This window comes from Ambystoma mexicanum, chromosome 1p (assembly GCF_040938575.1).
Source record: "Ambystoma mexicanum isolate Mex_15411 chromosome 1p, UKY_AmexF1_1, whole genome shotgun sequence".
Lineage (NCBI taxonomy): Eukaryota > Metazoa > Chordata > Amphibia > Caudata > Ambystomatidae > Ambystoma > Ambystoma mexicanum.
The window spans coordinates 389,749,617-389,761,837 of record NC_090921.1 but is presented as its reverse complement, the minus strand read 5'-3'; the positions used below and the strand labels follow the sequence as shown (position 1 = coordinate 389,761,837).

The 12,221-nt window shown below is 42.8% G+C and overlaps 1 protein-coding gene across 3 annotated transcripts in view; it reads right to left on the bottom strand.

The window, feature by feature from the left end:
• The window catches only part of LOC138570801 (uncharacterized), a 941,103-nt gene that overhangs the window by 553,669 nt on the left and 375,213 nt on the right, over nucleotides 1-12,221 (bottom strand). For all 3 annotated transcript variants that reach the window (XM_069649146.1, XM_069649147.1, XM_069649148.1), the window contains exon 6: nucleotides 11,659-11,770. In XM_069649146.1, coding sequence (XP_069505247.1) covers nucleotides 11,659-11,770 — 112 coding nt within the window. The remainder of the gene's footprint in view (nucleotides 1-11,658; nucleotides 11,771-12,221) is intronic.

Here is a 12,221-nt window from a genome sequence, read left to right as displayed (position 1 = left end):
CCTTGTTTTTTTGAGACATGATACTCGCGGTTGCATTCGGTGTGGAACTCTCAGTGGGTTCCTAAGCACTGCCCCGCGAAGTTCCCCCTTGGTTACTCTCGGGACTTGTAGCGGTTCTCCCGCTTCCTCCCACCTGCAGCGGCATGAATGAGCTCTTTTTGCTGTTGAAGACAGCCCTCCCGAGCTGCCCGATTATGCCTGAAGGCAAGTTCTGTTGTGGTCTGTTTATGGGTTGGTGATGGATAATAAATCACTCATTGAGAACGGACCGAAATGATGGGGCCTCAGGGCACTCTCCCCTACCCGCCCTGCTCCTCCTCCCAGCGGTTATTCTTCATGGGCCCCCGCTCCCTCTGCACCTGTATTGTTGGGCTAGATCTGAGGCCCCAGCCCACAGCCTCCGGGCCCCTCCACCAATATGGGAGCTGGGAGCTGCCTCGGTCCTCTTCACTCGCCTCCACTTGCTTCGGGTCTTGGGTGGAAGGGCCAACCCCCGAGCCCTCTGCACCCCCCTCGGGACTCTTCTCTCCCTTCTCGGACTCCCCCAGTCTCCAAGCCCCCAACTCCCGGGCTCGCTCAATGAGTAGTTCTGGGGCTCTGCACTCACTGCCTCTCCGTTGCAGTGTCCTCTAGCCTCCCATGTTGCTGCCAGTCTCCGTTGCTGCCTACTCAGGGCAGGGAGAGACAAAGTTCCGGCCGGCGCCCACCGTGCCTCCAGCCCAGTCTCCAGCCCACTCCCATGTTCGTAGGAGGAGCGGAAGACCAGGGGGCCAGCCGGCGCACACTGCTCCCTCTAAAAATTCCAATCAGCGGGGGTCCGCCTCGCTCGGTCTGCTGACTCCTGGGGCACTTCCCCCTTCAGAGCACGGCACGGCCACCTGTCGCCTGGCCACGGTCTCAGCAACTTCTCAGCCATCCGCCAGGGTCCATCACTCATGGGGTTGCCAGGGTGCTCCGTCCGCCTCCGCCGAAGCAATCAGCACTGTCACACTTTGCCGCGGGGGCTTCCGCGGTCTTGCGGGTGCTCCCTCTCCAAGCAGGGGGCTCTCCTCCACACTACTCTGCTGCGGGGTGTGGGTACCCCCCCTCCCTCTCTGGAATCTGCCAGCGCGTCCTTGCTCCCAAAGCAGGTACCTTATTCACCTTTATAGGGGATTCTGCTCACACTAAGGGGGTCCCCCCACCCCCACTTGGGGGTCCCTCCGATGCTTCCAGTGGCAGATATTAGCACACTGTCGGGGGAGTGGGCCCTCAGTTACCGCGGGGTCTGGAGAACGCCTCAAGCACATCTACTCTGTGCTGGCGGACATCTTGGAATTGCTTACTTAGGGGTTTTAATATGAATATGCACATTTACGTATGTGACTGTTTTGAACATGGCGATAACTTTTTTATTGCTTAACTGCAGTTATGTATGACGTATGGGTGGAAACTGTTGTTATGCTTGAAACGTATGCAGTTTGTATAGTTTGGTCAGAAAGTCTGCCTGATAGTTGTGTTTGCGATTTGTAGACAAGTGCTAGGAGGTGGTGTAATGGGGGAAAGAATTGTAAAAGAAGACTGAACAAAAGAACACTAACCTTTTTTGTCTACCAATGCGTGTTGCGGCCAAATGGAACCTTTGCCACCACCTACCACTGTAGGAGCAATTTCATGGTATGTGATGGGAGGCACAATAGTACAAATTTTGAGAACGTTATGGAGATTTAGACCTAGGTACTCTGTTGCTATGCATGGTGTATAGTTCTCAACCTTTCATGGCTCTTGGGCGGGTGAAAACAACTGATGTCGTATTAGCGTGTGAAAGCCCATTGATTGTTATGGGCGTTTAGGGAGGTTGGCGGGAGACAGCTGCATAAGTGGCGGGTGTCAGCCGCCAAAAGCGTGTGATGTGAGAGGTATGCAGACGTAAAACTTAGTTGGCACTGTACTGTAGAAACAATTGTAATACCTACTGGGTGTGCTGATGGGTAGGGATGCGGATGTTTGTGGGCGCAGAACGCGTAGATCGTATACCCGTAATTTCTTGTGGAGGTGCTTTTCATTTAGAAGATATGTCACCTCTGCATGAGTAACGGCTGTTACGCACTGTTCATTAGATGTGATAGAATTAAATACATACTTCTTGATTGTAATTGGTTTATGCGTATGTAATAGTTTAACAGTAGCCAATCAGGGAGTGCTGCTGAAAGACTAATAGAAAGGGAAGGAGGACTGGCCCTGCTGTACTGAGCCACAGCCCGCAGGGTAGTAGGGGAAATCGCACATGCTAAATGGTGTTCTTCATAATGTGCTTGGTATGGAAATGGGACTACGGTTGAGCGATTCACGTGTATGTATGCTTTTGTGTTCCATGGTAGGATGTTGTTTTGTGACCATGAGTAAGTTAGTGATTGTAGTGTGACGTTTGTTAGCGGCAGTCAATTTCTTTTTCCTCTATTGCAATGAGTAATCTGTTGCAGTGCATACTATGTACGCTCCAGACACACATGTAGTAATATACGGAGGACAAGCCGAGAGCAACCCATAACAAGGAGCACAGAAGAAGGTGTTTGACACATCCCTTTAGTAAAATTAGAAATAAATACTCTGCGTAACTTCTACGAAGATGCTGATTTCTTATTACGCTTCAAATGTGTTTGTGAAGCCCCGTACACAGTGCAATATGTTGTCGAAAGCAGAGCCTTTTGGGGGAGCGCACGTGCTACATCCGGGTATTGTGAGGGTGGGTGCAATGTAAACATGACTATGCAGGAGTTGGGATTGGTCAATATGAATTTGTGGGTGTGCTGTTTAGGAACAGATTGTGGCATAGCATTTCTTTGCCAATAGGAGTGGACATGGCTACGGGGACGGGTGTGCCGTTAAGTAGGCGGACTATATGGCTGTTGGGCGACTCGTGGATACATTGGGTACAACTTTACGCAGAGCATTGTGCAGTAGCAGCTCACATTGGTTTCGATAATGTTGCGTTCGATAATGTTGCTGTGCACTGGTACGGAATAAGTGGAAAGCAGTGAGTCCATGTGGGTCCTTTTTGTGCTAGTTTGGTGAAGCTTCCTCATCTAGACATTATTATTGTTCATTGGGGAGGGAACAGTTTAGGGCATGTAACCGGCATTTCACTGCAGTTTTCAATGAACGAGACATTTTGTCAACTAATGGAAATGTTTCCAAATGCACACAATCTTTTCTCGCATTGCGCAGAGGCAGATGTGGCTGCGTTCTTCCTTCTGGAGTCCACGAATGGATAAAGCACGGCGCAATGTGAACAAAGCCGTGTGCACTTTTCTGCGCAACGTTGGCATGTTCTCCTTCCACAGTGAAAACATTACCTTTCCTAGTAGGAACATTTTTCATTCAGAAGGAGTTCATCTGACTGATGCTGGCAATGAGATCTTTCTGCATAATATCCAAAATACTGTACAGTGCTTCCTGCAAGTTTAGGAAGCATTTTCCCAGTGGTCCTTCACCAATTGTAACGTTTAAAAAATACAAATAGTACCAAAAAGGCTCTTTTCAGAACCACTACTTTTTTGTGGAAATGCGTACAATGTACAATGCTTTTGACGGCGTCTCGCCACTAATTGTTGCCATCTCTGTATGCGGCGCTTATAGGCTGCGTCACCGTCTGCATGCTTCATTTGAAGTTCTAGTTTTGAACACTGGAAGGTGGCTCTGAAAAGAGCATTTTTGTTCCTCCCGCTTTCTGGCTGTGTAGCATTTTGCCTGTTATGAGATGCCAGAAAAGACAGCAGTGGAAGGGATATTTCACAAAGCGTACCAACCACAGGGATAAGAAATGGTAAGTGGAGAGTAGAAGATGTAAGGTGCACCGTACTTGGGTAGGGGGCAGTGTTTGCCATGGTTCCGGACCGCCAATTCAAAAGCACTTCGAAAATGTTCTCCCCTACACAGTACCGCATCACAGTATATGGACAATACAGTGACCTTTGAAAGGTAGGGGTCTGTTGTAGTTGTATATGTCCTCCAAGGTTGCTTGCGGTACGCGGTGGCCCACTGGAGTGTCTCTAGTGGGGGTAGGAGCAGATGCGGAGGATGATGTAGTGGGACAATAACGTAATGCCTGCTTGGAAGGGGCAACTCTCCAAATAGCTGCCTGGTGGTTTGCTTTAAAATGCCGCCGCATGGAAGTGGTGCCATAGCTGTACAAGCCAGGTTTTCCCACGACTGAGTACTACTGCACCTGGTTAGCACGAGAATTAGGCACATTTCCAACAGTCCTAAATAGTTTGCACAGCCAGGATTGCCACTGGCTGTAGGCAATGGAGATTCCTTCTACTTTATTCTCCTTTTCGATGTCCCTCCCCACGATGACACTTGTCCATTTGCTGAGGACTTTTAGAATGAGGTGTTGGTGGTGAGGGTGCTTCTGAGTCACAGGTAGTAGCAGAAGCTCTGGTGGCCATTACTTGAAGTTGTTTGCAGGCACAGATTTGGTGAGAAAGCTATTTCTGCCCCAAGCACTGTGCACCGGTGCTCTTCTATAGAGTGCAAAAATATGTGCAGAAAGAGGATGTACGCTTCTAGCTACTATGACTATACTACACGTTTATTTGGTTATGTTCACCAGGGAAAGTGTTACCAGGCATCACAGCACAATATATGTATATGTGCACAGTTGTACCACAGATAAACGCATGCTGCTGTTACTATTTCCAGACGGATGTGTGCATGCAAACATGCGGCCCGTAGTGGTGTCCTACGGATGATTGTATTGTGATTGCGCATAGGGCAGCCAGGTGCAGCGGTCGTCCGCCTCCTCCATGTTTCTCACTTGTATTCATCCCTACTACTGCTGTGCCCTTCTCACTTACAATGGCCTTGTTAAATAAAAAAGATAAAAAAGGGACAGACAATCTGTACAAATTAACATTGCAATATTTATTAGTGCACATTTATAGCGACTAATCGGAAAGGGAAGGGGGACGAGAAACAGATACATATATTGGGGATGTTTCCATTTCAACAAGCTGCTGCTGAGGAGAAGAAGGGATTGAGCGCTCATCGAAGCGTCTTTCATGACACTGATTTTGCAGGGAAGGGGGGCTGGGAACTGGGGAAGGCGGACATGTGCAAGTTGGGCAGTGATATCTTATTTTGCCCCTTATATGTTCTTCAACAAACGCTCTCAAGGCAGCAAACTGGAGGAGCAACTGCTCGATTTTGGCATCCAGGTGGTCAACTTCCATATTCCCAGCGTTCAGTTCAGTTTCGGTGGCCGTATGTTCCTGTGCAAAAGGTACCGCTTCTGGTGTACAGCTTAGCATTCCGATATGTTATGTTAAAAGAAAACAAATGTGGTTACTTGAAATGAAGTTTTACATTGCGATTATGTTCTTTTTGCCAGCTCGTTGCCTACCTATGGTGTTACTATGCCCACTCCTTTGGTCATTAGGAAAAATGTTCCTCCAGCCATTCCAGGGTGCTTGCCCTTCCAGTAACTTTTTCCCTTTTCACAGTGCAGCGGGTAACAATGGGCCTATCGCCATCACACATTTCTTCATGCGGAAAATTCTCCTCAAGCCACTATAGGGTGGAAGCCAATGCTGTGCACAAACAGAAAACAATGCTTTTCTACTATTGTACACTAACAGACCTGTGCAATTACAACAAAAACTTTCGTCTACTTACCACGTTGCTCTGACGTTCTGTTCTCTGTAGTTGCTGTTTGCGCCTGTGCCTCTTACTTCTTTGTTTGATTGTGCAGCAGGTGTGCGGTAAGATTGATGAAGGGAAACGTCACTTTTCATGTCGGTGCTTTCCTTTATGCTGCATACTTTATGCCTTTGTGCACTTTGTTGTCAAAGTAAACTTTTTGTATAGGTACAGCATTTTCCCTTCTAATTGACGGGCTTGAAGTTGTTTGCATATGTTTTTTGTCTTTGCTGAATGTTACACCTTTTTATGATCACCCCCCCCCCTTCTGCGCACGTTAGACTCAAACCAATCTCTGCAAACGGACGCAGTGTTCCCAACCTTTGTGCCTTTTACTATATAGCCTCCGGCTTCAGTATGTTGCCCAGTACATCTTTATACACTAAGCGTATCCTGTACACATCAGTTCAGTGAAAGACATTATTACAGGGACACTATGATTCACTTGTACACCTTAAACCCTATCGTCTTTCCTGCAAAAACTTGAACATACCAACATTATGGTTAAAGGTCCGTACTAAAAACCTAAGAAATTTAATAACAAAAAACATTGTTAAAGGGATGTTATGGTTAAATTGTGCTAGTAAAAACCATTTCCACTTTATTGCAAAACACTAGCCTAAGGCATTGTTATGGTTACAGTGCACTACTCAAAACCTATGAAATTCACTAACAAAAAACCTTGTTAAGAAGAACGTTTTGGTTAAGTTGCACCACAACAAAACCTATGAAATTCAATGGAAAAACGTTGCTACAGGGACGTTATGGTTACAAGTAAAACCTAAAAACCCGAGAAATTTGCAAGTTATAGTACGCTACGCAACCATAACTCGTGCTACCACTGCGCACTGCAAGGATTAACACCCATGACATAAAAGATGACATCACAAATGTCATTGATGACATCATTGACGAAATCACATGTATATGTATTTGTCATGAAAAGCCTCCAGAAGGGATTGTCTTTGTTATGTTGCCATAAAACTATTAGAGATCATGGGGAGAACTATCATTACATGAGTAGGTAATTACACAAGGCATTGCTATGAACAGTATTGCATTACACATTTCTTTCCATTACAAGACCGAACTCATGCACAAACTTAAGCAGTGTGTGCAGCATGCATAATACAGGTGCAATATCCACATTTTTCCCATGTTGCATAGTAAAATGATGCATGCTTTGCTGTTAGACTTTTGTGGACTGTTAAACATGTGTTAAGTAGCTACCAATCCCTCAGTTACTATATAACTATACTACTGCGCGCAAAAATGAAAGACAGCACAACGCATACCAATAGCAGCATATACAAAGAAGGTAAAGTAAGCAAAAACATTGTAGTACTACCACAAAGTGTTCATAACCTAACTGATTACTTTAATGCACAGAAATAAGTGCTGTATTTCAGGCTTCCTTCTTCATGTATGTATGTATGTATGTATGTATGTATATATATCAAGCATATGATGTCACTGAACCCCAAGGAAAGCAGTGTAAGAACATATGAGAACAGTAAGGTGTACAAATGTAGAACCTTCTCACTTTGCAATTCCTCACTGCTAGTCAGTCAAGAAAATCACCTAGTGTACATATCTCACTGAACTAAAAAAGAGGGTTCCAGACTTGTGATGTCATCAGTGATGTAATCAATGACATTTGTGATGTCATCTTTGATGTCATGGGTGTTAGTCCTTGCGGTGCACAGTAGTAGCGTGAGTTATGGTTGCGTAGTGTACCATAACTTGCAAATTTCTGGGATTTTTAGGTTTTACCTGTAACAACAACGTCCATGTAGAAACGTTTTTCCATTGAATTTCATAGGTTTTGTAGTGGTGCAACTTAACCATAAAGTCCCTTTAACAATGTTTTTTGTTAGTGAATTTTATTTAAATTAAAACTTGTAATGCACCATTTAAGAAAGGTTTGCTTCAGAACACCTGGAGACAAGTGGACAGTCGAGAGAGTAAAGGTGTTGAGTACTCATAAAGGGGAAGACGTAGATCTTAAGAGACTGTGAAAACTGGAAAGGATGAGAAAGTCACTCCACTTCCTTGGGGCTAGACGCATGAGTCTATGGCATCAGCTTCTTGTTTTTTTTTTTTTAAGTGGAAACTTCGAGATAAAGCTCCAGGGTATGGATGGCCAGTTTTTCTTAAAGCAGACTTTTAGTTCCTGATCCACGAATGGCTTTTTGAGTGATGAAGAGCACCTTGCGTTTGATGCAGACATGCAACAGTATCCAATGCAATTGCTTCAAAGCTGCCAGAGTGTGTTCTTCTAGCTGAAAATGGAAGATGAGCATAGCCACTTTGTTCTGAATTCTTTTCAGTTTTATCCATCTGGCATTTGGGGTGAGGGTGGAATATAAAGGGTGTTTGCATCATCAAGAATTAATAGGAAGATGGATCGTTTAGTTTGCTTGGAAGATAGGATGTGATACATTTTGGCAAGGCTAAGATGACAATTGCAGCTCTTAACAAGAGTTGATTTAGCTCACTAGTGATAGCTTGTCATCGAACAGTGCTCCCAGGTGCTTGACAGTTGCTGCAGGAATCAGTGCAGTACATAGATCACTGGGCCAGGTGAAGGGAAGTTTAGATGGGCTTTGGAAGCCTAGGATGATGATTTCCAATGTGTCCCTATTGAACGTTAGCTTGTTCCCATTCATCAGCTGTGGATGTCAGTAAGGCAATTTGTTATGGTATCAGACAGGAAGGGGGTCTGCACTGTAAGATCTCAAAAAGTAAAACAAATGTTAACACTATTGAAAAATGTATCTTGCAGCCTAACAAACAACTGTTGGTGAACTGGATGTATAGAATGGTATGATTTCTTATGAACAGTTCGTTGGGTGCTGCGAGGGGATGACTATATCACTCAGACTGCAGAGTGTCTCAGGAACTGGAAAAAGGTCAATGGTTGTAGTCATACAGCCTGCGCACCTAATACAAAAGAATTTTAGATTTTCCAAAGTTTTTGTCAAAAAAAGTGTTTATTTTATTTTAATCAGAATCAATTCAAGTGATCCCATAGGGTTAATACAGATCGTTCCCTCCAATTCAAGTGATCCCTTAGGGTTAATACAGATCGTTCCCTCAACACGTGTTTCACCAAGTTCATTGGTTCATCAGGAGGGTGTTTTTGTCATAAAAAAATATACAGTACTTCATTGTTAAATGTATTGTTCGTCATACATAGAGCAATTATCTGTTGAAAAGAAGAAATATATAATGAACAAATCGTATAAATCAATTTTATATTGGTAACATCACATTTCAAATGAGCAAAAAAACGTCTAGTGAAAAAATCATTAATTATTGTCCATGTAATGGCTTACTACATGAATGAGAACTAGGCAGTTGAATTAGTATTTAACAGTGCGTACTATGTCCTCGTTATTTTCACTGAATGAGCATAGTGTTTCTTTTTTACAAAATAAAGGATTTTTTTTCCGTAAATTGAATTAAAAAATGGTTAGTATTAAAATGCTCACCAAACCGTAAAGAACGAACTGCTGTTCCATCCGAAAGGAATTTTGATTTCACTTGCTATGAATAGGTAAGAACCCTCATTTTCTTACCATGACACCACAATACTTCAAAAGCCATCAGTAGGACTATGCTAAAACGAAGCATTTTTTCCCGTTGCCCCACTACACTCCTGCACGACCGGACGCCATCAAAAATCATGAACTTGACATTCACGGGCACTCTCAAAAGGCTTACATGCAACTTTTGAAGGGGCACATTGAATTAAAATCTATTTGGACAGACAGCTCATTGACAAGGTGAGCATTTTAATACTATCAATTTTTTCATTCAATTTACGGAAAAAAAAATCCTTTATTTTGTAAAAAAGAAACACTATGCTTGTTCAGTGAAAATAACGAGGACATAGTACGCACTGTTAAAATACTAATTCAACTGTCTAGTTCTCATTCATGTAGTAAGCCATTACATGGACAATAATTAATGATTGTTCACTAGACTTTTTTTGCTCATTTGAAATGTGATGTTACCTATATATAATTGATTTATACGATTTGTTCATTATATATTTCTTCTTTTCAACAGATAATTGCTCTATATATGATAAACAATACATTTAACAATGAAGTACTGTATATTTTTTTATGACAAAAATACCCTCCTGATGCACCAATGAACTTGGTGAAACACGTGGTGAGGGAACGATCTGTATTAACCCTAAGGGATCACTTGAATTGGAGGGAACGATCTGTATCAAGCCTAAGGGATCACTTGAATTTATTCTGATAAAAAGAAAAAACACTTTTTTTGACAAAAACTTTGGAAAATCTAAAATTCTTTTGTATTAGGTGCACAGGCTGTATGACTACAACCATTGACAATTTTCCAAATGTTAACACTAGGAACACATTTTTATCAGTTAGTCCAGAACCCTAATTCCTGTCGGTTGCTTAGTCACAGTTAGCCCCCCTCCATTATCAGGTATAGTTAGGACCTTCAGCTTCAAGTTTCACGACTCACATTTTAGTCTCTTAATTATGTGTACTGAGGAACATGGTCTCCATAAAACACTCAATTGGCTCTAGGAAAATTGACTCCAGGTTCAAGTGTCACCATTTCTCTCTTCAATCACTGTTTCTCTCTCTTCAAATCACTCCAATTGTTTCAAAGACCTTTGCCTCTAGGTTCCAACAAAGAGTTTCTCCTTTCAATCAATGACAATTTGCTGTACCTTAATGTACATCAGATCTTAACACCCCTTCCAATCCAGTGCCTTTCTCCTTGGTCACCGTCTCTTGTATGGTAGGTGTTAGTGAGCATCTCTCCAGTTTTGGTTCTGTGAACGACTTGTGTTTCCATGCCACTCATATCGTGTAGGGCACTTCACCACAAAGGAGACATTAAAAGACTGAACTCTAAAGGCACATGGGGGCTAATGTCAGAAGAAAATAAGTGGAGTTTTGGCTTTCCGGCGATTGAAGTGCAAACTCAAAAACTAACTACAACCTGAACAATTAAGGATACAACTAAATTTTGAGAAGCGTACAAACCCAGAGAGATTAAGCCAAAGTGGGGACAAGAACTGCTCCCTTGAGAGAAGACGTAAAATGGCAAAGTCTGAAGAAAGCAGGCAGCTTGAGGAAAACACAGTGAAGTGAGTGGTGGGACAGAAAAATCTCTATGAGGTAGACTTTCCTAGACACTGGACCAATACAGACAACCGAATTTTCATTTAAAACATCTTTAAAACAATTTTGTTTTTTAAGACCCCATCACAATGTTTAGAATAAGAACAACTCTAATTTCTGTTTTTCAGTTCTCGCCTCCTAACATTAGCCATCATCCAAAATACAATTAGCTCCTTTGTCTCTCACATAAGCCTGCTGCTGGTGAGCAGCACATGCCGACGGCACTGAAGGTGCACTGTCTAAAGAGCCACTCATCTCTCAATAGATATCTCGGGAGACCTCAAATGGACTTCAATCATTAAAGTACAGCTGTGTGCCCAACTTGGGTAAAAGGACGTCAGTGGAGACTCCTAGAACAGCAAAAAGGTATCCAAAAGCCAGTGTGGTGCAAATCTTAACAGCACTGGAACACTTTGCTATCCCTGGTCGCTTGACCATGGACCTTTCCATTAATTTAGTGCCACGTACATAGCGAACTAAGTACCTGATCAGAAAAGATCTTAGAATGTTATTACATCTTAAGCAGTAGAAATAAAGAAAACTAGGGGATGCAGAATACACAAAAGATGCCAGAATTCTCCCCAATTCCCCCAAGCGTCACCAATCCTTGTTAAATGAGCACACTAAACAGTTTGGATAATTCTGTCTTGGCAAAAGCTTCATCTGATCATGGTTTCATCTGTACACAGTGCAGGAAACCCTAGTTTGCAATGCTACAAAACATAAACATTCACTACAAAACACAAATATATAGGAACACATTCACAATATCTGGAACTAGTAGATCATTCAGAATACTTACCAAAATTCGGGGTTACTATAGAGAATGTCCAAGTTAAAACCGGCCAGCTCCGGACCCATTTCAACAAGAAATCGGGCCAGATTTTCTGCTGTTTCTTTTGTGTTGGCATCAACTGTACAAAGAAACAAAAATATTTTAAATTAAGATATTCTGAAGTTACAGGTTAAGGCAGAGAGTGGACGTACATTTCTCTAGTTTTTGCTCCAGAAAAGGAACTACCGATTGTGCATTTGAAAAACTAAAGGCACAATCTTAATGGTGATTTGAGCACTTGTGGTGCTTTTAAAACTTGGTATGAACTCTTCTACCAGATGTTGACGGCGTAAAACACCTGTAATAGATGTTTTAGAAGAAGAATTGAGGCCCTCCATGATCCAGATAATTGGTCCCACTCTTCAATGTAATGTGCTAATGGAAATGGTAGTGCAGGTGCTGAGAATAGCTAAGAACAAGGACGAAGTACCTGAATTACTATGAAGGTAGTATTGTATTACTCTGCAGTCTGGTTCTCCTCCTTGATAACCTGCTTGTGGACTAGAAATGAGAAGTAGCTTAATTTTCTG